This window comes from Orycteropus afer, unplaced genomic scaffold, assembly GCF_000298275.1.
Source record: "Orycteropus afer afer isolate SDZICR_OR568_19922 unplaced genomic scaffold, OryAfe1.0 scaffold00001, whole genome shotgun sequence".
Taxonomy (NCBI): domain Eukaryota; kingdom Metazoa; phylum Chordata; class Mammalia; order Tubulidentata; family Orycteropodidae; genus Orycteropus; species Orycteropus afer.
In genome coordinates, this window is record NW_006921588.1 from 10611160 (window position 1) to 10638056 (window position 26897).

General features: G+C 36.7%; 1 protein-coding gene across 1 annotated transcript in view; it reads right to left on the minus strand.

Moving 5' to 3' along the window:
- FSIP2 (fibrous sheath interacting protein 2) overlaps positions 1–25579 on the minus strand; it is a 98491-nt gene extending 72912 nt beyond the window's left edge. Inside the window, 13 exon segments of the mRNA XM_007950721.1 lie at positions 571–634; positions 2853–2959; positions 4517–4562; positions 5339–5454; positions 7455–7510; positions 12932–13080; positions 16664–16774; positions 17216–17357; positions 18779–18918; positions 20318–20407; positions 21094–21255; positions 25005–25130; positions 25484–25579. Coding sequence (XP_007948912.1) covers positions 571–634; positions 2853–2959; positions 4517–4562; positions 5339–5454; positions 7455–7510; positions 12932–13080; positions 16664–16774; positions 17216–17357; positions 18779–18918; positions 20318–20407; positions 21094–21255; positions 25005–25130; positions 25484–25579 — 1405 coding nt within the window.
- Positions 25580–26897: the final 1318 nt, after the last annotated feature.

The window sequence follows — 26897 nt, forward strand, 5'->3', positions numbered from 1 at the left end:
AAAAAAAAAAAAAAAAAAAACATAGTTATCATCTTTGGTCTTTATTTTTGCTCTTACTGCCTTGTTTAAAAAATGGCAGGGACTTCCCATCACTGCTGCAAAGAAGTCTAAATTCTTTAACAAGGCATAAAATAGATCTTAAGATTGACATCCACGTTTACCTCTCCAGTGCCTTCTTTGGCTAGGATTCCATATGCTAGTATTCCAAACTCACTGCTGTCGAGTCAGATCCGACTCATAGCAACCCCTCCTTGGGTTTCGGAGGCAATCACTACAGAAGTAGATTGCCCAACTTGCCTTCTGAGGAGTGGCTGGTAGGTTTGAAGTGCCAGCCTTTTGGTTAACAGTCAAATGCCTTAGGTACTATGCCACCAGAGATCCCCATATTATCATATTAGGTTATTATATTGAAATAACTATCTCCCCACTACAATGTAATAGCCTTGGGTAGAAACCATGTTTTTTCTTTTTGCACCATACCTGGCATGAAGCAAGAACTCAATAAATCTTAGTTGGAGGAATGAATTAGTAGTTTGCATGATTTACTCAATAAATGCTGCTGATGTTTACCTGATTGACAGAAACAGCATAATCTCCTGGCTGGTCTTTCTTTCAAATCAGCATTTATCTCCCTCTATATAATCCGCAACAACAAAAACAAACAGATGCCCAAAGGATTTTTTTTCTAGAACTTTAATATCAGCTATTATTTTTATATTTAAGATTCAGAAATTCAATAAATGGTCTTAAGAACTTCACTTAAATGATAATTTATAAAAATTTACACATTTTCATTTGTATTGCATAATTATTCATGGCACTAAAGATTTCCTTATTTTATCAAAGCTCCACAGTGATTTGCTAGAACTCATATGATTCAATACTCATGTCTAAGATTGATTACTGCAAAAGGATACGTGATTGGTTCAGCAGGGACAAAAGATAATAGCTGAGCCTGGAGAAGTTCAAGCAGAGCTTTCCTGATGCTTTCTACCTCTTGTGAGAAGATATATTTGAGGGTGTTTCTTTTTCCAGCAATAAGGAATGCAGGAACTTGTGTGCAATGTTTCTGCCAGGGAAGTCCGTTAGAAACTCCTCTGCACTGAAGGGTTTTATTGGAGGCTAGTCATGTACACCCTCTATGCCACATACCAAAATTCCAGACTCACAGAAGGAAAGTAGGTGTTCAGAATAAATCACATTGTTTCCTCATGTAAGCACAGTAAACCACTGTTCTCAGGGGAAGTTTCATATCAGTGAGAATTGTTTACCAGCCGAATAAATTCCCACACATCAGCTGAGGGCCAACCTTGCAAGAAAGGTTCTCAAGGTAGCAATTTCAAGCCTGTAACATTTACTCTTTTTTGCAAAAATGTATTCACCGGTATCCTAAATCAGCTACCTGTGAAATGCATATTGAACAAGGTAGTTTATCAACTTAATGGGACAGAAAAACGGGCTTTTATTACTTTATTTTATTTTTTAATAAAGCTAACCATGGGAGAAAAGTGTCAGAAGAGTTGGAAAGCAGAATGTGTGTCTCTGCACACATGGGGATCCATATTGCTCTCTGGACTCAGTCATGAGCTCAACCGACTCAGGAGTACAGAAAGACAAATCCAGTGGGATACATTTAAGCTTTCCCCAGGCTGAACCCAGGCCATCAGAAGTACCTTTTTCTAACAGTGATAGTTTTGTACATGTTGAAAAAATAATATTGATCACAATAAAAAGCTGGTGGGTATTTCTCAAATTAGGTATTTGTGACCATTTGAGGTATTCATTTCAGTAACATGGATAACCAAGTTAATAATACACACAATACCTAAAACATGTTACTAAATCAAGTTCAGACAGATATATATTTTTTTAATTTAGAAGGCTTTTTTAGTTAAGGATATTGGATCTGTCAGCCAACATAAGGACTTCAAATTGTCAAAGTTGTTAAGTTTCTTTTTCAGTCTCTTACCAAACTTAATGTAGCCACTGACATAGTAGCTCAGTGCCTCCCACTAAGTATGGACTTGTCAAATGTTTATTTATAATGATATTGTACTACCAAGAAGCACACTCGGGGAAATATCCTGTATTTTAGTATTTATAAATAATTTAGTCTAGCAATTATGCATTACAGGACATGGGAAAAATATATCATTTTCTACTTTAACCAAGAGAATTTATTCAGGGAAAATTTAGTAAATTCCTAGTTTTCTGAAATCTGTTTGAAACTGCGTTGACTTCTTAGCACCAATTAGCACTGTGCTAATATGGTGCAGTGCCTAAGGCACTTGACTGCTAACCAGAAGGTTGGCGGTTCAAACCCACCAGCTGCTCCTCGGAAGGAAGATTGGACAATCTACTTCCGTAGTGATACCGCCTTGGAAACCCAAGGAGGGGTCGCTATGAGTTGGAGATGACTTGATGGCACATAACAACAACAATAGAATCAAGGATGTTGATTTTATGCCTATCATAGAAAATTGGCAACCCACAAAATACATGTCATGTGCGGAGGCTATACCCTGAATCTTTGCTGGTAACTTTGCAACAACAGGTCACTGATCACTGATCAAAGGGAATGGTTGTATCTGAGCAATCTGTCAGCACTAGTACAAAAATGATTCAATGTAGCTCAATTTGATGCTTCCTCTGAAGGCTGTGAGTTATGTTGCAGGTTATGCACTGACCTGTACTCAAGGGCTATTAAAATTTTACTGCAGTCTGATGAATTTCAGAGAATTAGATCTTTTGTATGTTCTCTTATTTAATAAAATTGTTTTATATCAATAATAATCATAAGATTGTACCTCCTTTACTCTGCCTGCATTTGGGACAAAAGAAGAATTACATGCTTCTTCTTTTGAATGATCCACAAAAGTCTGTGAAGGTTTGGAAACATTTTTTGTGGGTGAAGTTTGAGCTGAAATAACTGGAGTTTGAGCTGAGAAGTTAATAGCACCTAAAAAAAGAAGAGGTAACTTTAAATATGAGAAAATAGTATAGATAGAAAAAGGTTGAATTTCTAATGCACAGGGTTATTTCAAAGTTCTCCCTGCTGAGCTGCCACAGAACTGGAATGACCACAACTGGGTATTTCCTTATTTGAGTTCAGCCAGGATCTCCAAGTATAAAATGACCTTTTCTGATGTTCACTGCCTACAAATTTCTAGTGGTTCACGACTGCCTTCAGGGAAAAGTCTGAAATTCTTAACCTCTGGTCTTTATTTAATTTACCATGGCAGCTTAATCTCCTGCCACTCACTACAGCTCACTGCCAGAATTAGCTGTTTACATTTCATTTGGTAAACAATGGGAAACCACCCTTGAAACAAATAGGGAATAATCAAAAAAATGTATTTTAGGAAGACTGCTTTCAGAACAAAAATGTATGGATTATTAAAAAGAGAAAGAAATAAGAGATTAGAGGAAATTTACTGCAATTGTCAGGGATAGAAGGAACAAGGGCAGGAGCAGGAAAAATGCAAGAAAGAGAAAGACAAGAGAAATCAAGGAGGTAAATCAGACAGAAAGGGGCAAATTTGGGATGCAAAATACAAGAAAGATAAAGAGTCAGAAGTGGGTCAGATTTTGTGTCCAGCGAAAGAAAACAAGAGAGTCAGAAAGATGATGAGTTTGGCCTTTATTGTATTCAATTTGAGTTGGTTATCAGCTACCAGATGGAGATGTCTGGTGCTCTTTGTGTATATATGCCAGATAAGCAGGACACTTTTTAGAGGCATGCAGGAAGCTAGCTAGGAATGAAAGGACTTAAATCTAACTCATTCTAGGGGACATGGAAACAGGATACGTTTCTGGGAGAAAAGATGACAATGGGTTATAGGGGCCTTCCTGGAGAGAGTTCTCTGAACTCTCAGGAAATTATTGTCAGGAATTATGTCAGGAAATTATTCTGCCTATCATAAAAAGCTCTGGTGGTGTAGTGCCTAAGGCGTTTGACTGCTAACCAGAAGGCTGGCGGTTCAAACCCACCAGCCACTCCTCGAAAGGAAGGTTGGGCAACGTACTTCCGTAGTGATACTGCCTCAGAAACCCCAGAAGGGGTCGCTATTAGTCAGATCCAACTCAACAGCAGTAAGAGTTGAGTGAGATCATAAAAAGTCAGAGCAAAAGCACTAACCGCTCCATACTCTACAATTTCCAAAATCAAATCATTCAGCAATCACTCAAACCCAAACTAGAAACCAAATCCACTGCCTTCGAGTCAATGCTGACTCATAGACACCCTATAGGGCAGAGCAGAACTGCCCAATAGGGTTTCCAAGGCTGTAAATCTATACAGAAGCAGGCTGCCACATCTTTCTTCCATGGAGTGGTTGGTAGGCTAATCACTCAAAAATAGGGGCTAATTATAATAATTCTTACACTCTTCTTTATTTTTCAAAATAAGCACAATTTTTATAAAGAAGTAAAACACATAATTTGAAAAAAATAATGAAACTATAATTATTTACTTAGCAAAGAACAGAACAATTACAAATATTTTTCATTTTCTTACCTGTATTATCAAAAATATTTGAGTTTTTAGTTATCTCTCCATCATTCTAAATGGTACAACATTCAAAAGAAAAACATTAATTAGTAATTACATTCTGAAAGATTTTACCTTTTCTCAACCAACCAAATGAATAGTCCCTAACTAACTCATGGAAATCGTTTCAATACATATTATCAACCTACTACTAGATAATTCCACAGATACCTCAAATTTAAATAGTCTAAAACTAAACTCAAAGTTTGTACATTTTCTCCTGCTCTAGTATTTAAAATTTCATTAAAAGGAATGGTAATCCACTCAGTGCTTGGTTCTAAAAAGCTTAAGTCATTCAAACTGTTTCAGAGAAATCCAACCTAATCCAATCCAATCTAATTCAATCCAGTGCTACTGAACATACAACTTAGAAACAAAATAAAGTTTATCATTCCAGTCTCTCACTTTATTGTAATAACATTTATCTGTGTCTGTCTGCCCCACTAGACTGTGAGTCCTCAAAGGCAATGATGGTCTTATATTTGTACTCTTTGTGACCTAATTTTCCCTTGTATCTGGTTTAGCCTGGCCAACAAAAAATGCTCAATAGTAGCTATTCTTGTTAGTATAATTATTACACATTTATTTGAATTAGTTCCTAAATTATACAGGGCATTTAGCGTAACAGCTAACACAAGACTTCCTTGTCAGGGTTAGGGATCAGGTCTCATGCACAGACCTCAATGTCTTCAACCAATCAGTACCATTTTAGAGAAAGAGATAGTCTAAAGAAGTAAAAGTTAACAAGACAAATTAATAATCATTACAAAAAAGTTTGAGACATCATACCTTTTGTTCTGTACTGCTACCCTGTACATCTGGTTGATGAACAACTGAAGGTGCTGCTTTTTTGAGAGCATTCATTGAACTAATTTGAGAATGGTGAACATTATGTGTTGTACAACCTAAAAGGAAAGAGAAATCTCATAATTTTTAACAACTTTACTGAGGTAAACATAACAGACTATTATTTCTTAATTGAGTTTTTTTTTTTTTAAATATATGTTGGGTTAAGAGCAAAACCAGGATTGTCTGACTGGATGTTCAATGTATATAGACAGAATACAGAAGCCAACTGTAACAGTAAGTGGATGCAAGGGACACATATGGTAGTAAAGTTTCCATATTCCACTTAAAAAGATAAAATATAGGTTAATAGTAGATTGTGAAAAGTTAATTAAGTCCAGCATGACGCTAGAACAAAACACTAAAAATCCATACAAAGTGATAAAGTAAAGACAAATTAAAGTAAAAACAATTTAAAAATGAATCCTATATATGGGTAACTGGAACCCAAAACAAAGCAAAACAAAAATGACTTGCAATAGTACTCCTTGCCCCCCCCCCCAAAAAAAGAGAAGTATTTAGGTACAAATCTAACAAAACAAATCCAGGATCAGTATGTTAACTGTAGTGGGTAAGGCATTTGGCTGCTAACCAAAAAGTTGGTGGTTTGAACCTACAGGCTGCTCCAGGAAGAAAAAATGACGCAGTTTGCTTCTGTAAAGATTTACAGCCTTGGAAACCCAATGGGGGTGACTGTGAGTCAGAACTGACTCCATGGCAGTGGGTAATGAAGAAATGAAAGAAGATAGAAATAAACAAAAATACATACTATGTTCATGGATTGTAAAACACAGTAAAGATGTCTTTTCTCCTCAAACTGATTTACAGATTTAATACAATTTTATTTAAAAGTCTAAGTATGATTCTTTATGGATATGGACAAACTGATTATAAAATTTATATAAAAAGGTTAATAAATTAAAATGGCAACAACAATTTTGAAAGAGAAAAATAAAGTTGGCAGAATTATATTGCCCTATTTTGAGATTTAATAAAAAGTTACTATAATCTCTGTCACATGGGATCACTATGAGTCAAAATTGACTCAACAATACTGAACAACAACAACATAATCAAGAGAGTGAAATATTGACAAATGGATAGGCACATACATCAATTGATGAGAAAATGAAAAGATAAATCACAGACTGGGAGAAAATATTAGTAAATCACACATCTAAAAAGGACTTATACATAGAATATATAAAGATTTCTCAAGGGTCAACAGTAAAACAATAACACAATTAAAAAAAAAAAAGGTAAAAGTTTTGAGTAGACCCTTCACTAAGCAGGATTTACAAAAAGCTAAAAGGACATGAAAAGATATTATTATTCACGAAAGAAACACAAATTAAAACCACAATGAACCACCTAGTAGAATGTCTAAAAAAAAAAAAAAAAAAAATACTGACAATACCATGTAATGGCAAGGATGCACACATGGAGCCACCACATAAGTAATGAAGGATCTGAATTTAGATGGCATTAAGAGGCTGCATCATTGTTAGTAAGCATCAATCTAAATAAGTCATTTGACAAAGAAGGACAGAGGATTTACTTGCATTGGAAGCAAAAGAGGTCATCACAAAACTCAGTCTTTCCCCAAAATCACTATTGTGGATTTCTTATTGTAATATTAAATTACCATTTACTCCTTTATTTCCAGGAAAAGCTGTCTTTCCATCATCATAACTCTTCTTTTTCTTTGGAGAAGAAGCTTAAAGAAATGTAATAAAATACTTCTTTTTAATAATTGTGATGACAGAAGTATCCATGATAGACTCTATTTATTCCTCCATGCCTAAGAACAGGTGAACCATATGTTAATCTGTTCATGGTTTATAGGGAAGATTTGGAGAGGATAGAGAGATGTGACGTGGGAGAAAGGAAAATTACTCTTGAAATATTGTCCCGTAAAATTAAAAGTTATACTTGGAGAGACAGCATTTTCTTCCAACGGAAAAGCTATATGCGACACAAATGGAGTGTGACATGTCTGCTTTGTAGGGATACATACCAGCATGGTGATTGGGTTGGTGATGCACCAGTCCACAAGGACCATGACAAGTCTTGAATGTGTCTTATATCCAGGCATAAACAATCATATACATATCTCTTTTTTGTGACAGAATGATTATCATTCTTGTGGCAAAGGTGGGCAAAGGATTCCTACTGCATGGGTATACAGGGAATTTTCTTTAGAGCTGTAGAATGTGAGAGTGATCTGTCTCCCCCCACTGATCATTGCAGTGATTCATCTAATGTCCCCTTTTCACCTCTCTCTGACTCTTCTGGAATCCGTCTAATTGGTGAAAATGTCAGTATTACTATAGTGGTATACTTCAATTTCATTTGTGAAATAGATCTCCTCCTTATTCTTTTTCACCTTGCTAAAAGAAACTAAATGCATTTATATCCTATGTATTAAAAAAAAGAATTTGAGGTAACAAATGTTAAAATATGTACTTGAAACTTTTATTAGATATGAAAGTTAATACTGGAAAATGGAGGGACATAATAATTGCTAAGTGATGTTTTATCTGAAGCATGATGTTGCTGTGTCATTGCTTCAATGAACAGAATAGATTAAATTAGTCCCTTCAACAAACATGTATTCAGCATAGATATTGTGCTATACCACCACTCGTCTGTCAGTTTGTTGTATTGTGGTGGCTTGTGTGTTGCTGTGAGGCTGAAGGACATGCCACTAGTATTCAAATACCAGCAGGGTCACCCATGGTGGACAGGTTTCAGCAGAACTTCCAGATGGGGACAGACTGAGAAGAAGCATGGGACCATATACTTCTGAAGAAACTGGCCCCTGAAACCCTTATAGATAGCAGTGAAACACTTTCTGATATATAATTGGAAAACTTTTTGAAGACCCATGAAACATTGTCTCATATAATACCTAAAGATGAGTCCCTCAGGTTGGAAGGCACTCAAAATATGAGTGGGGAAGAGCTGCTTCCCCAGAGTAGTAGTTGTTAGGTGCTGTCGAGTGGGTTCTGACTCATAGCGACCCTATGTACAACAGAACAAAACACTGCCTGGTCATGTGCCAGCCTCACAATTGTTGCTATACCAGAGCCCATTGTTGCAGTCACTGTGTCAATCTCTCTTGTTGAGGGCCTTCCCCTTTTCCACTGATCCTCCCCTTTACCAGGCATGATATCCTTCCCCAGGGAATGGTCCCTTCTGACAACTTGACCAAAGTAGGTCAGATTAAGTCTGGCCAGTCTCTCTTCCGAGGAGCATTCCAGCTGATATGGATGGAGTAAAGCTTTCAGGACCTTCATTTGTTGATGGGGCATGACTCAAAATGGGAAGAAACAGCTGCAAATATCCATTAATAATGGGAACCTGGAGTTACATTAATCTAGACAAATTGGAAGTTGTCAAAAATGAAATGGAATGTATAAAGATCGATATCCCAAGCCTTAATGAGCTGAAATGGACTGGCAATGGCCATTCTGAATCAGACAATCATATGACCAACTATGCCAGGAATGACAAATTGAAGAGAAACGGCATTGCATGCAGCATCAAAAATAACATCTCAAGATCTATCTGAAATACAATGCTGGCAGTAATAGGATAATATCCATATGCCCATAAGGAAAACCAGGTATTACTACTATTATTCAAATTTATGCACCAACTGCCAAAGCAAAAGGTGAGGAAACTGAAGATATTTACCAACTTCTTCAGTCTGAAATTGACCAAACACGCAATCAATGTGTATTGATGATTACTGGTGATTAGAATGTGACAATTAAAAACAAAGACTCATTGATATAAAATATGGCCTTGATGACAGAAATCACACTGGAGATCACATTAGAGAATTTTGTAAGACCGATGACTTATTCATAGCAAATACATTTTTTTTAAACAACATAAATGGCAGCTGCACACATGGGCCTCGCCAGATGGAACATGCAGAAATCATATTGACTATGTCTGTGGAAAGAGGTAATAGAGAAGCTCAATATCATCAGTCAAAACAAGGCCAGAAGCTGACTGTAGAATAGACCATCAATTGCTCATATGCAAGTTCCAATTGAAGCTGAAAAAAATTAAACTAAGTCCAGAAGAGCCAAATATGACCTTGATTATATCTCACCTGAATTTAGAGACCATCTGAAGAGTAGAATTGATGCACTGAATACCAATGACTGAAGACAAGATGACTTGTGGGATGGCATCAAAAGCATCATACATGAAGAAAGCAAACCATGATTAAAAAGACAGGAAAGGGAAAAAAAGACCAAAATGGGTGTCAGAAGACTCTCTGTAACTTGCTCTTTAATGTAAAGTAGCTAAAGCGAATGGAGAACTAATGAAATAAAAGAACTGAACAGATTTAAAAGGGCATCTTGAGAAGACAAAGTCAATTATTATAATGAAATGTGCAAAGACCTGGAGTTAGAAAACCAAAAGTGAAGGACATGCTCAGCATTTCTCAAGCTGAAAGTACTGAGGAAAATATTCAAGCTTCAAGTTGCAATGTTGAAAGATTCTAAGGGCAAAATATTGAATGATGCAGGAAGCATCAAAAAAAGATGGAAGGAATACACAGAGTCACTGTACCAAAAGGAATAGATTAATGTCCAAATGTTCAGGAGGTTTCTTGGTATGATCAAGAACCAATTATATTGAAGAAAGAAGTCCAAGCTGCACTGAAGGAATTGGCTAAAAACAAAGCTCCAGGAATTGACAGAATACCCAATAAGATGTTTCAACAAATGAATGCAGTGCTGGAGGCACTTAACTCATTTATGCCAAAAATTTAGCCAACTGGAAGAGAATGATATTAGTGCTCATTCCAAAGAAACACGATCCAACACAATGTGGAAATTATCAAACAAAATTATTAATTAATATCCCACGCAAGTAAAATCTTGCTGAAGATAATTAAAAAATGGTTGCAGCAGTATATTGACAAGGAACTTCTAGAAATGCAAACTGGATTTAGAAGAGGATGTGGAATGAGGGATATCATTGTTGATGTCAGATGAATCTTGGCTGAAAGCAAAGAAGACCAGAAAGATGTCTACTTGTGTTTTATTTACTATTCAAAGACATTTGACTGTGTTGATCATAACAAATAGTGGATAATATTGCAAATAATGGGAATTCAGAACACTTAATTGTTCCCATGAGGAACCTGTACATAGACCAAGGGGCAGTCATTAGAACAAACAAGGAGATTATACATGTTTTAAAATTAGGAAAGGTATACATCAGAGTTGTATATCCTTTCACTATACTTATTCAATCTCTATACTGAGCAAATAATCCAAGAAGCTGGACTATATGAAGAAGAACGCAGCATCAGGATTGGAGGAAGAACCATTAACAACCTGCAATAAGCCAACGACACAACCTTGCTTACTGAAAGTGAAAATGACTTAAAGCACTTACTGATGAAGATCAACGACTACAGTATTCAGTATGGATTACACGTAAACATAAAGAAAACAAAAATCCTTACAACTGGACCAATAAGCAACATCACAATAAATGGAGAAAAGACTGAAGTTGTCAGGGATTTCATTGTACTTGGATCCACAATCAACACCCGTGGAAGCTACAGTCAGGAAATCAGAGGTCATTTTGCACTGGTACAATCTGCTGCAAAAGACCTCTTAAAGTGTTTAAGAGCAATGATGTCACTTTGAAGAGTATGGTGTGCTTCACCCAAGCCATGATATTTTCAATTACCTCATATGCATGTGAAAGCTTGACAATGAGTAAGGAAGACTGAAGAAGAGTTGATGAGGCCTTCAAATTGTGGTATTGAAGAATACTGAAAATCCTACAGATTGCCAGAAGAACAAACAAACCTGAACTGGAAAAAAAGCAGCCAGAATGCTCCTTGCAAGTGAGAAAGGCCAGACTTTGTGTCACCTATTTTTGTCATGTTGTCAGAAGGGACTATTCCCTGAAGAAGGATACTGCACTTCATAAAATAAGAGGGTCAGCGAAGAAGGGGAAAACCCTCAATGAGATCGATTCACACAGTGGCTGCAGTGATGGGCTCAGCATAGCAAGGATTGTGAGAATGGCACAGGACTGGTTGTGCATAGGGTCTCTATGAGTTGGAGCTGACCAGACGGCACCTAACAACAACATTGTACTACATGCCCTGTAAAACATAAAAATGGAATTTTACAATACTACGGAATGTTAAAACAAAAGTATGCAGTAAGTGTACCAAGAATGGTACAGAATCCTATATGGGTTCTAAAGAGAGCGTTCTTCCAGTTAGTGTGATCCAAAAACAAAACAAAACAAATCCTGTAAACAAAAACTTTATGAAGTGTCATAGGTGTGGCTTAAAGAATTATAGAATTTGATAGATGTAGATGATGAGCAGGTTATTCTAAGCTGAGGAAAATGCAAAATAGAGGCAAAGAAGTACCAAAGGCAAACCTTTGTTTAGGAATGATCAGCACTCTAATATGACTGCTCAATGAAATAAACTGAGGACTTACTATAGCCTATATAGACTGTTGGGCTCTTCACAGAGATTATGTAGGAATATTACATTTGTTTTCAGATGGCTCAGAGTGGATGCAAAATTTGTCCAAGGTCATGTAGCTAATAAATGGTAAAGTAGGACTTACGCTTTAGCATTCTGACACCAGAGCCTATGAGCATCAATCTGAAACCATAGCTGCCTTCTTCAGAGATAAAGTGTGAAATAAAATTAAAAGCTGGGTTGGAAGTAGTCTGAGCTTCATTTATTAGGTAAAGGGACTCTTTAAACTTGTTGAGCAGGAGATGAAACCATCAGAACAGAGTTTTAAGTGTAATTAGGTGAAATAATAACAAAAGAATCTAGTGGGGTGACTTAAGGAGGCTGTGCCCTAGAAATATGATTAATGGACAGCTATGAGAAACACAGTATTATGATGATAGGTGCAAGGAAGATGATCATGCTCTTTCCTGACACTACATAGTCACAGATCAAACTAGTCTATACTTTTTACCTTCTGACTTTGAAAATTTCATTAATATCAAGGGGAAGGAATACCACTATGGTCTTATAATGTTATAAATAAAAGCAAGTCTATGTTCCTCCTTTTAAGCATTTTTCATTTCTTTCTTTCTCTTCCTTCCTTTCCATCCTTCTCTACCTCCATCCTCTCTTCCTTCTCGCTTCCTCTTTTTTTTTCCAGTTTTGTTTATTATTACTGATTAGAAACACAGAACACCATGTCAGTATATAATAGCAATTATCTTACACATGACTTTTTAAGTTTCAGTGGGAAAAAAAATGTTTTTTTAATTATAGGGAACTTGATTAGAACTACACTACAGATAAGCTTTCTATCAGTCCACTTTACACTATTGTTTTCGTTTGTTATTATGGTTACATATAGCTCTACTTTTAAACTTGAGCTGTAATGAGGAAATGCCTAGACTAATGCCTTGCACAAAGCAGGTAGCAAGTATTAAACACAGAGAGGAGTTTTATAAAGACCATTAACACATAAATACATAAATAAGCATCTTCTACTTAGCTACATTTTTCTTTCAGTGTTCTTACATTCACAATATGTTCCGTCTTGTCCCCTGTATTCAAATGTATTTCTTTCCGTCTCTTCTTTTCTATCACCAATCTCTTGCATTTTTTGTAAATGATAAGCCATTTTTTTCTCTATAAGGGCATGTTTCTAAAATATTACAGAAAACATATTGGTTAATACCAACTATCCATTTAGAAATGCAAACATATTTAACATATGACAATACATTGGAAATGACAGTACATAGGAAATCACTCCTGTCTTGAGACATATAAGATAATAATGAGTACAAACTTGAGGGTGGAGGTAGTAAGGGGTAAATTTCCATCTGCAGTCAAACATGAAGAGGACTGTTTCTAACACTTAGAAGTAATGTATCTCACATACTTTTAGGAAATCGGTCCAATTTCAGTTCAGATAATGTCTCTTAGTCCATGGCTAAACTAGGGAGTTCAGACAACTTCTTAATTATCTTTAACTGGAGGATTCCTGAGGGACTGAAGCCAAAAGTCAACCAGGTCTACCATATGTAAAATATAAAATTCATGAAATGTGACTTCCTTTTGCAAATCTCTGGAGGTACCACAAAAGACAGAATTACACAAAGAAAGAAAATAAAAAATCTCAGAGATTCTCAGAAATCTCAGAGATTCAGCAGAAAATGGATTATAACACTAGTAAGAAAATATCCAAGTCAACAGAAAGAACCATCCTAAAGGATTAAAAGTAACAGTGCTTGTCACCTACAGTACTCTGGAAATCATGCAGTTCCCACAGCCACACTAAAAAATTTTCATAAGTCACAGGCCAGTGGGTAGAATACTTAAGTGGGTATTACCTCAGTTGTTGTGGTTGTTAATTTGCCATCGAGTTGGACCCGACTCATAGCGACCCCTCCTTGGGTTTCTGAGGCAGTATCACTACGGAAGTAGGATTGCCCAACCTTCCTTCCGAGGAGTGGCTGGTGGGTTTGAACCATCAGCCTTCTGGTTAGCAGTCAAGTGCCTTAGCCACTATGCTACCAGAGCTCCCAAGTGGAGAATAATTAGTCCCAGATTAAACATGGTTCTAAAAAATCTTTAAAAAGCAAGGTCTGTAATGATCAAACTTTCTAAATAAGTCAACTACATCACAAAACAAAACAAAAATCTTGAGGAGTAAGATTATGAAAATATTCAGTTCCCAAAAATGAATCTTTACATTGTTTCACATCCAATATCGGGCAAGTACAGAAGCAGAAAAATGCAATCTATGCAAAGGAGTAAATCGATCAATTAAAATGGCCCTAGAAATTACACAAATACTAGAATTAAATACATCCTTGAATTTGTGTATGTTTACAAAGTAAAGAAGAGACACAGAAGATATAAGAAATGAAAGATGCATTTATATAAGATGAATAATACAATGGATGCATTAACAGCAGAGGAAATGTTGCAGAAGAAATTAGTCAACGAATTTCAGTAAGAGAAACCATCCAAAAGAATACATTGAAAGAAAAAAATATATGTAAGAAAAATGGAAAGAGCATATGTGAGATATGAGGCAATTTTAATAAGCCTAATATATCTCTACTTCAAATATTTTAAGTAGAGGAGAGAGGTAATAAAAGAAATATTTCATAATAATGATGGAACATATTCCAAATCTGATGAAAATCATAAACACACAGGTCTAGGAAGCTCTAAAAACCCAAGCACAACAAACATAAAATAAACCAAGGAACATAATCAAATTGCTCAAAACTGTTTATAAAGAGAAAATTTTAAAAGTCATAAAAATAAATCATGTTACTCAGAGAAAAAGTTAAGAAAGAGTACCTTTTTTGTTGGAAACAATGTAGAGAAGACAGCAGAAGAGCATCTTTAAAGTACACACACATACAAAAAAGGAGTCAACAAGAGAATTCTACACTCTGAAAATATTTGAAGCATAAATGTGCAATAAAGATTTTTCAAATATACAGAAGCTGAGAGCATTTTTTTTCTACTAATTAAATTTTCTTTAAAAGATAAATGACTGTTTACACAAAATTAATAATACATTGCAGGATTTATAAGATATATACAAATAAAATGTGTGATAAAAACAGCATAAATGCCAAGAGGGAGAAAATGAAGTAAAACATTATATGGTTCTTATACTATTGGCAGAGTGGTATAACATCACTTCAAGATTGATCCTAATAAGGTAAAGCTATATACTATAATCGCTTATAGTAACTACTAAAATTATAAAATAAAGAGTTATTGCTCATAATCTAACAAAATAAATTAAAAGGAATCATAAAAAAAATAAATTCAAAGAAAAAAAAAGATGAGACAGAGAAAACAGTGAGATGACAGGCTTAAAGCTAAGTACATTAAATCACATTAAATGTAAATGCCCTAAACATCTCAATTAAAGGCAGAGAGTGTCAGATTGCATAAAAAAGTAAAGTACAGCTATTTAAGAGGGCTTTTTAAAACAATCTGTCAAAGAAGAACTCAAAGGAAATTCAAAATATTTTGAGCTGAACAAAAATATATTGGGGAGCTCTGGTAGCGTAGTGCCTAAGGCACTTAACTGCTAACTAGAAGGCTGGTGGTTCAAACCCACCAGCCACTCCTCGGAAGGAAGATGGAGCAATCTACTTCTGTCATGATACTGCCTGGGAAACCCAAGGAGGGGTTGCTATGAGTTGGGTCCGACTTGACGGCACATAACAACAACAACAACAAGTAGTAGTTCTGGAAAATTTTACAATGCTAAAGGCTTATATTAAGAGGCTCTGGTGGAGTGGTGGTTAAGTCATTTGGCTGCTAACTAAAAGGTTAGTGGTTCAAACCCAACACCACTCTGTGGAAGAAAGATGAGGCAGTCTGCTTCTATAAAGATTTACAGCCTTGGAAACCCAATGGGAGTTGCCATGAGTCAGAATCCACTCAATGGCAGCGAGGTGGTTTTTTTTTTTTTAATAGTTTAAAAAAGATATAATAAAGATCAGAACAGAAATCAATGAAATGAAAAACAAAAATCAACAGAGAAAAACATTAACACTAAAAAGCTGGAAGCTTGAGAAAATCAGTTTAAAAAAATGCAAATGAGCGTTTTGTGTGCGTACATTCACTTCTACACCACAAAGAATAGGGTGATGGTTGGCTTTCAGATGACTTCTCTTTTTCATACAACACTATGTTGTTTAATATTTTTACAAGTTGGACTAAAAATATTTAGTTAGTTAACTGGTGGTTGGTAAGTTTAAGAATTTTTACCAAGAATTACTGGTTCTAAGAAAATATTAACCAGTTATGTTATTTTTTTCTATAGGAATGACAATTACAGTTTAAATTGTGAAGATGCAAGTCAAAAGTGGTTGTATCAAATATGGCATTACTTTGAATAATGTAGTTAAAATAGCATGTTCATAACTGTAAAGTTTATAGAATACATATCATTTAGGGTTCTGGTAGCGTAGTGCCTAAGGCACTTAACTGCTAACCAGAAGGCTGGCAGTTCAAACACACCAGCCACTCCTTGGAAGGCATGTTGGACAAACTACTTCCGTAGTGATACTGCCTCGGAAACCCAAGGAGGGGTCGCTATGAGTCGGTCGGACTCGAGGGCACATAACAACAACATCATTTGGGGTAAGTGATGCATAGTCATCTCACAAAGTAAGCTTTGAAAGATCAAAAATAGCAAAAGCTTCTACTAAGCAGCATAAGTCAGAGGTCAAAGCTCACCCTACCTTCCGGTCACTCTCTTCTCTGCTCTTACGCCGTTGTTCTTCAATTCTAGCTTCTCTTCTAACATCTTCTCCAATCCGTGTCAGAAGTAACATCTCTTTTGCTTTCCATTCCTAGAGCAGGATAATATTGCACTCACTGTCTGTTCTCATTCATAATAATATTTTTGTAGTTTGTCCACCACTGATATACAAATTAGAACAAATCAAAGTGCTAACAAAAATCAGGTCGTGCATAATCAGAGTTATACACTGGGTTTAGAAGGGGCTTTTCTTACTGCATTCCTATGTTTTTTATTTTTTTAAAACTAAAGCTAAATTTTAAAACTTTAAAGAGCAAAAATTGGCTCAGATACACAGTTTGAAGTACCAGCCCCATTATTTTATGTAACAACTTGTACATTATAAATGTGACAAAAGATTAATGAGGGTAAATTCTTTAGACCTGAAGCAACTTCAAGCAGTGTGAGTGGAAGAATATTTACAAGTGAAAAACAAAAACAAATACAAATTTTCTTTCACTTCTTAAACAGAGTTAAACTTCTTAACTCTGACCTCTTCAATTTTTCTTCGAAGAGTAAGTTTTTTTCTTGCATGCTCCCGCTGTCGTCTTTCTTCTTTTTCCCTCTGGAGTAGACGTTGCTCTTCTGCTGTGCGCTCAAGTAGTTCTAATTCCCTACTTATCATATCCAAATATCTAAGAAAAAGTGCAAATATTAGTGACGGTGAATTGGGTGTTTCCATTATGATAGCATTAACTGCTTTGATGTTCCTAAACCACTTCTTTTTTTTTTTTTTAATTTCTTGAACTGCAGAAATTTCTGTTTCATAAATCAGCCCTGTTCATGGACCTTTATGCTACCAACTCACCATGTTTTACTCATTGAACAGATGTTTCTGCTATTAAAATGTATTTCTTAAAAAGTTGCTGTTGAGTCCACTCAACTCATGGAGACATCTTTTCTATAAGTCTATTATTATGGCCAAGACAATGGTTAATGTGAAACAGACTGAGAAAAAATGTTCTACAACAATACAACAATAAGTATCTATAAATTCAGTAGATTTGGGGATATGAATTGCAAAGAGGGTTGAAATCAACCTAAGTGGTGACTCAAAACAAACAAAAAACAGTAAATTTAAATTTGAGTTTAACAAATTTGAGCTGAACAAAAATATATTGGCTAAAGATAAAGTAGTAGCATTTGATTGCTAACCAGAAGGCTGGAGGTTCAAACCCACCAGCCACTCCTCGGAAGGAAGATTGAGCAATTTCCTTCCATAGTGATATGGCCCTGGAAACCCAAGGAGAGGTGCTATGAATCAGATCTGACTCGAGGGCAGTGAGTTTTAGTGTTTAACAAGAAGGTGGGTACTGTGAGTCCCTGTAACTTAAAAGTCCTTGTTCAGATCTCCTACCTTTAATCTGAATTTCTAGTAGGTAAACATGTATTACAACATTACCACAAAATGACACCATGAGATGTAAAATTTAGGCAATAAAGCCCTATCCTTTACCACCCACCACCCACTCCCTGATGAAGGAGGAGAAAAAGGAACTGCAATTCATCCCCTTACTTTCTAAAGAACGGATTTGAGCACAGAATGGTAATGTTTGAACATGCACAGGTAATAGGTGAATGAGCTCAGTTTCTTAAAGAAAATAGAGTTTATAGTGGCATTAGACCAATATGCTCTTTTTTGACTGTGCACTAACTTCTTCCTACTAAATACTGTCAGCCTTTAGAGATGAATCCCGAAACTTTAGAGATGAATCCCAAAACAACTGCTATTGTTTTAGGCGTGTGCTAAAAACACTTTCCCTACCTCCCCTTCTCCTGCCATGAGAAAAATTTTGTACCTGATTTTTTTCTTCATTCATCAGTTTGACTTAGACTCTTGAGCTCCCAGCATCCCTAACATCTCTAGTAACAATTTCCCTTTTTAGGTCTGGCAGCAAGGTTACTATTCTTATACCTATACCTATTTGTTTCCCTTCCTTCCTCTCCATACTGAGGGATATAAGGATATTAAGGACTCAAACAATTCTTTCCAGTGTTTTTCCAACTTATTTGATCCACACTATATGCATGAAATATATATTAACTTCAATCTTACCTGTGCCTTAATAACCGTTCTTGGTCCTTAGTAGATTGGGTGCCTTCCTGTAACAACCAATTTTGGAACTGTGTTACATCAAAACATTCAGGAATGTGGGGATTGTATTGAAGTTTATTCACTCTTTTTGCAAGCATTTTCTAAAAGAAAAAAGGGTATATGCTTTTGTGTGTATATATGTATAAGTTTATATAAAAAAATGAAATAAGAAAAAGAAAACAGTTTTTTGATATGCCTTTCTTATATTTACAGCTTAGTAAGATTCATATACTTTATAAAATGGTTAGTTCTGTTTAACTGCCTTTAAGTGTATTTTTCAATCCATTTTGGGCCAATGAACCAAAGTAAAAAATTCTCTCTCTGAATATACAATTTAATTATTTTATTTTTCTAACCATTCTTAAGGAGCTCTGGTAGTATAGTGCCTAAGGCATTTGACTGCTAACCAGAAGGCTGACAGTTCAAAACCACCAGCCATTCCTCAGAAGGAAGACTGGGAAATTTTCTTCCAGAGAGATACTGCCTTGGAAACCCAAGGAGGGGTTGCTATGAGTCGAATCTGCTCGACATCAGTGAGTTTAGTTTTTGGAACCATTCTTAAGAAATGAAATGTGGGAAAATGAAAGAGAAAAATCTATAGGTATGGAGAAAAAGAAATGGAGAGAAAAGTATAGAATATTTAAAAGTAAGGGAATCATTCTTTCCAATATTCTTGACTGAGAAAATAATTTTATATACACAGATCTAAGCAAACCTTTCTCATTTTTATCTAATTCTCTTAAATCTAAAACATGAATTCACACACACATAAACACATACACCTTTGAGTCACGGATCAAATTTTTACCTACTCAATTTATGGGAGCTCTGGTAGCATAGTGGCTAAGGCACTTGACTGCTAACCAGAAGGCTGGTGGTTCAAACCCACCAGCCACTCCTTGGAAGGAAGATGGGGCAATCTACTTCCATAGTGATACTGCCTTAGAAACCCAAGGAGGGGTCGCTATGAGTTGGGTCTGACTTGACGGCACATAGCAACAACAACAACTCACTTTATACGAATTATTCTACTTCACCTTTAATACACATTTTTTCTTTAATTGAATGAATACAAGTGCATGTACATGAATGCATAAACACACATTGTCCATAACCTCAGAGATACCAGTAAGACATATAGCTATTCATAGTGTTTCTAAGCTATTACTCAAGTTGCTCTGGGTTCCAGTTTAAAATCTTGCTATCACAATAGATTCTTCCTATCGCTGCCAGCTCATGCCAAATAGGAACACATCTGAGGGGCAATTTAATTACTGAATTATGTCAATTGCAACTGGTATATTAATAGATGACTTGGCTCCTTTCCTCTTCTTGGTCTAATATAGTAACCTTTAAGTATTGTTTACTCTTACTCTAAATTTTCATTTGAAAATCTTATTTGATTAATTACCTAAATAATTAAAGACTAGAACATTATAAGAAAATGTTCTTTCTTGCAAACCATACACAAAGAAAACAAATTTATGTTATTTAACTTACTTGTTCTCTTACATAGTTTCTTTCAAAATCTAATTTTAAACTGGTAAGATATTGCCTATACTTATTCCATTCCCTCAAGGAACATACAATCTAAAACAAAACAAAACAAAAATATGTTAATACAAATATTTAACAATAATTGAAATTACTTTCCAGAGAAAAAGTAGGAAAATATACATTTTCATAATATATTTGATATCAAAAGTACTAAAATGTCTTTGCTAACAATTTTCAAGCAGTATCTTTCTACAGTTGCTAATCATCAGGGAACTTCTATCCCAATATTAGTCTTTTTAAAATATAGTTACACCATAATAAGGGATTTAGTGTGCACAATAAGGTATTAAAATAAAATATCAATGCAATGATGTTTAACCTCAATAAGAATGTATTTTATCAACCTGAACATTTTTCTAGGCTTCCATTTTATTTCAAGTTTTTAAAAAGTGTATAGGGCAATAATCCTTGAAAATATACAACTCCATTTATAAAAAGAGAAAGAGGACTATACTATAGCTGGGTAAATAATTTATGAATCTCTAAATCCTCAATCATCTGGTACCTTTCAATACTATCGAAGAAAAAAGATGAATAAGTAGCTTCATTTAGAAATAACAGTTGACTAATTTTCTTGACCCAAACAGTTAGTACCTTACACAATTTCAACTTAAGCATCCTCTCATGACCAACTAAAAGTTTACATAGTCTCCCTGGAAGTTTTTTTTATTAAGCCATGAAGGTTTTCACTGATTAACAAGACGTGATCTTCAACCCACTTTATTATTGCTTGTGATGTAGCCACCTTTCTTTAACCTCCTCAGGATATCTTTACGTTTATAGTATGCTCTTAAATGTGGATCATGGAGGCTTTTATACTGGTTTTCCAAAAGTCGACAGTAAGGATCAGTCAGGTTAAAATCACAAGAAGGTCGAAAGAGCTGCAAAAACAGATTAAAAATATTACAAACCCACAATAAATAAGTCGTGATTTTTAAATATCAACTTATTGAAATGACGAGAAGGCCCACTGAACATTCAAGAAAATTTGAATTAACAACATAAAGACATGAGTTGACCAAATCTAATGGTCTTTCTCTTACTTGTTTCCTCTATTTTAAAGACTCAATTCTCACTCAATTCCGTTCCTCACCTGATCCCCATCAATCTCAGGCTAGGAGCCAGAGAAGAACAGAGAAAAGGGAAAAGAGGATATAATTTGTTTTAGGATATAAAACCAGTGCTAGGATTCTCCCTGTCCTTGCCCTTCACCCAGGTCAAGACATAAATAGCATCAAAGGAAAAAGGGATAGTAGTTATTATGGTAATTTTATATTAATCATCTGAAATAGAAGAAACATAATAGAAAAATCTCTCACTTTGATTCATGGAAACAACTCTAACAACAAATTGTTGTTGTTGTTGTTTGCCGTCGAGTCAAACCTGACTCATAGCGACCCCTCCTTGGGTTTCCGAGGCAGTATCACTACGGATAGTAGGATTGCCCAACCTTCCTTCCGAGGAGTGGCTGGTGGGTTTGAACCGCCAGCCGTCTGGTTAGCAGGCAAGTGTCTTAGCCACTATGCTACCAGAGCTCCCAACAAATAGCAGAAGTAAAACTTAAAATGTTAAGGATCAAAGAGTTACTGTATCTTAAAGTTTGAGCAATCCAACAATCTATGAATACACTACATTCATGAGAAAACTGAACATCTTTATTATACAGTTCTACATATTGAAGAACAAATTATAAAAACTATTTATAGGTGTTGAGGCTTAAAGATCAAATACAACCTCATGCAATAGCTATTTACATACAAAAAGAGGAAAAGATAACCAGCTAATAGTCCTGTTTCTGTGATTATTTTAGAGAAAATACCTGTTATTTAATCTAATTTGTGAGCTAAAACTACCAAAGTGCTTTTATGATATGAGTTCTTAGTCCATTTTTGAATAACAGGATGATGAGAATGGGTTTTAGGAGGTATTCTGAAAAGGAAAAAATGCAGGATATGAGTAAGTATGAAAGATGTCCTAATGTTGCTTTTGTATTCCTTCTTTTTATTTTAAGTTACTTGGCCAGAAAAATGAAGTTTAAGTCTAAACCAAACCAAAACCAAACTCACTGCCATAGAGTCATTTCCAACTCAGGGCAAGCCTCACTGGTTTTTTGAGGCTGTAAATTTTTAGGGAAGTAGATTGCACTGTCTTCCTTCTGCAGAGCAGCTGGTGGGTTTGAATCACTGACCTACAGGTTAGCAGTAGTAATGCAAAATCAGGAACTGGCTCAGGTGAAATACGATAGGAGTATTTGGGGGGTGTGGCAGACCAGAGAGCACTTGTCCCGTTTGGAGGCATTCCACTCAATTTATACTACCACATAACACTGTATGCCAAACCAGACCACTCCGTGGGTACCATTTTGTAATCTCTGTATTTGGTCTGGTTATAACCACAACCTCAACCCAATTACTGAACAGAGATGTTGGACTGGGTTTTAGAGCCACAGCAAGTACATGGGAGAATACTTCATATTTGCGTAAAAGGACAGATGGGAGGAACAAGATAGAATGCTGACTTTCCTTTTCCATTTAAGTTTCCTTGGCAAGTTTCTGACTTCTTGTTTAATATCAGATTCTAATGCCTCCCAAGGGACCTAAATCAGGCAGCTGGGTTCCCTGATTATCAATGCTTTCCAGAGAAGGTAGAAAGGTATTCCACACAGCAATGTCTTTATTCAACAACAGATATTATCACTGGACCAGGTACAAAGCCCTTATCTTTCTTGGAAGGGAAACAATCAATCAAGAGACAAGGAGTAGATTGTCTCTTTTAGATGCTGACTTTTAGCTGTCAAGTTATTTTAGATACTGACTTTATGTTATGACAAGCATAGTGTTATGTGGTTTCTCTTAAAAAAAGCCAAAACAAAACAAAAAACTAGAAAATAAATATAAAGCATTATTTCATCGAGCAGATCACCCTGAAAGAGAATGAAGGATCTCACAGAATCAGTCTTCAGGGAACTGGTATGGTGACTAATGATTAAGTGAGTATGTTTTTTGGAGAGAATGAATGTAATAAAGAGAAGAGAGAGTGGGAGAACGTAGTTTATGAGAAATAATATTCAATAGAAAAGAAAATATGGCATTAAAGCGAACAGGATATACTTGAGGAAGAGTTAAAATACAGGACCAAGTTTAGACACTAAAGAGGAGTGCTATCACTAGTAATGAAATAGCTTTTGAGCATATTTTAGGAAAGCTAGTTTGTTTGAGTATAATTCAGTCAATTTATGTGAGGTTGGTATACTTTTAGTTAGCTTGCTCTATTCTAATACCATAGATTGTTTTTCAAAATGAGAAATTATATTGTACCAGTGACACAACTCTCTTTAAGAAATCTTGTTTATTAGGCAAGTATCAAATACCAATCTGATGATTAGTATTTTCTATTCATTTCTGATGACATCATAGACAGTAGAAGAGTAAAGGAGTCACTTAGAATTCTTTCTTACAGAACTTTTTGTGATAGTGATGAAAGCAACGACTTAACCCCCTCAAAAAAATCCTGCTGCGGTGGATAGATCCCAACTTACAGTGACCCTACAGGACAGAGTAGAACTGCCCCTGTAGGATTTCCAAGGCTGTAATCTTTAGGGAATCTGATTGCCACATCTTTCTCCTATGGATTGGCTTGGGGGTTTGAAATGAGCACATTAATCACCTGTGCCTTAACTCCTCATCAATAATGTACTAAACCTCATTCAGTGTAGAGTACTTAGCTGACATTCAGTGTAGAGTACTTAGCTGAAGACGGGATACTGGGGGTGCATAGGTGAAACAATAAAATCACAAAATGGCATGAGGGAAGTACATGCTACAACCTAATATGATTAAGTGTTGGGTGAGATCTTAGAAACTAAGGGGAAGGGAATTCTAAGGAAGATAAATTAATTGCGGGCTGTGATAGAATCTTGAAAAATGTCTCAAATCCATACACAGGAGAGGAAAAGAAAGGATATGCTAGGTTTTGGAAGCCGGAAAACAAATGTACAGAAGTATTAATATAGTATGTGTAGGTAATAAAATACCCCAACCTGAGGAAGCTGAGGTTCTGGGTTGGAGAGAAGACTGGAGGGGGAGGCCGGCACTAATTTTGGAGGTTCCTCAAAGGGGCAGAAAGTGAGGTTAAGGCACTAAATAAATGAACTTATTTTAACTCCGGGTTTTTTTGCTTTCTTTTTAAAACTTTATGTGTGAACTAGAACTTGGCTCAAAACCAAATCATGTACAAGTATTCTGTGATGAGAATTATTATTGGTTGAAACCCTAACATAATTAAATGCTAGTCACCAATGATAACTTGTTATCCTTCAATCAAACGTGTTCCTAAAGAAATCAAATTATAAAGAAACTTTAAAATGGTTTAAGTTAAAAGTTAAAAGACAGGACTAAGAATCTAAATTTTCTGCCTCATGATTCTGTCCACATCATACTAGATATAATTGTTTGATACATACCCTAAACAGCTTGTTTGGTCAAATTTGGGTTCAATTATTATTATTATTTTCCTTTAAATGTTAACTGCAAATTCCATTAATGGACTTTTCGTGATGGAGCTTCTGAATTTAACAGGAGTTAAAAATAGGCAACGAAAATGAGTGTAAACCAATTAAAAATTCGTTTACCCTTTCACTTAAACTCGTAGTATACAGCACAGTATTGCTTCCTGGGATCACGGGCAACTTGACCCCAAGAGGTAGATCCAGTAGTTGAGCTGCTCCGACCCCTGGAAAGTGGGTTCTGTGTGTGCCCTGTCAGATACAATTGGAGAATTGTTTTTCCTATTATGAATAGCTCATTTCGATTTATGCCAATCTACACACACTTCTATGTGCCAAATTCTCCAAATAAACCTAAGAATCAGATGCCCAGGGTTGAAGGAGCCCCACCCTGTTGGACAACCCCCCCGACCCAGACCTCCGGCTCAGAGCGGGTAGGTGGCGGCCAGTACCGCCCAAGCCACCCGCCATGCCGCACGAGGGCGCCAGTAGCTGGACGGTTAAGAGCCGCTCCTTCCTCTCTACCGCAATCCCCTTCGCTGCCGTCTCGCAACAGGCCCTGGGGTGTTGTGGAGGACAACAAGGCCCAGTGGGAGGCCACTCACGTCTCCACACTGTTGGCTCTCCGCAGCCAGACGGCTGGTGGCCATCTTGGTGGCAGCTTCGGCAGTCTTGGAGCAGGCGCTGAGGTACAGCTCCATGGCCGGCCTGGGTCCCCCTGATTCCCTGCCGCCACCCCTGTGGCCTTCCCTCACAACTCTTCTCCGTCCTTCAGTCCTGGACGGACTGGGAATGACCAGTGACTGTGTTCCCGAGGCCCCGCCCACTCCCGCGTTCCAGATTCGATGTGGTGAGGCCCTCAGGAGGCGGGCCACTCGTGCTCACTGCCTATGCAGGGCCTTGACCGCGGAGTGTGAGGGCCTCTGAGTTGGGACGTCTAGTCTGGAGGCCGGTCTAGGAGGGCCGAGGTCGAAACTTTATTTCTCCCAGAAACCATTACTCCTCGTTTAAATCATAATGTTGTATACAGCTTTGCTACAGTGGGTAGCAGTGTAATCCCTCTGGGCCCCTGAAGAAGTATAATTAATTTCAAGAAACATCCAGGAGTGATTGTATGTGCCATTCTAGGGCAAAACGTCTGGCTCTCTACCGTGGCCTGTTACAGACACTGTGACCACCTTCCGCCCAGGCATAATCTCGCCTCTTGCCCTCCCTCCTCTAGGTTTCTTTTTCTTGCTCTCTTTTCTCTCTCCTGCTGCTGCTTCATCTTTCTCCCATTTTTCCCCTTTCTCTTTTTCTTTAGTATTGATAAAGTACCTCTGGCCCAGTCATTTTGCTAGGCACTGGGCATGCAGCAGTGAATAAAACATAGTGTAAGTTTCGTTGCTGGGAGAGAATCAGACAGGTAGAGTTTTGAAAAAAAGTTTATTAAAGCATTTGCATGCAGAGGGGCTGAGACCAGAATGGTGTCACCTGGGGCTGAGCTCAACAATGCGTCAGCCCGGAGCTGAGGAAGTTGAGCGGTGTAAGTAGGGTGGCAGGAAGTTTATCAACAGCTCTATTGTGGGAGAGCAGACCATGGCTGTCATGGTAGCAAAAGTGTTGTTGTTGTTATGTGCCGTGGAGTCGGCCCTGACTCATAGCGACCCCTCCTTGGGTTTCCGAGGCAGTATCACTACAGAAGTAGGATTGCCCAACCTTCCTTCCGAGGAGTGGCTGGTGGGTTTGAACCGCCAGCCGTCTGGTTAGCAGGCAAGTGTCTTAGCCACTATGCTAGCAGAGCTCCCGGTAGCAAAAGTAGCAGATGTTAATCCGTGTTCCTCGAAATGTAAACTTCAGTGGTTCTTTGCAGTTCTGTCTTGTCTACCCAGTTCTTAGAACTGGGTCGTGACCACCGTCCTGTTAATCAATTTCATTTTTGGAGAGAAAAAAGTATTAGGATTAAAGCATACAAATAACATGAGAATTCAAGTCAAGGCTTCTATTACATGCCCCCTACCTCAGGGAGCTAATTAGATT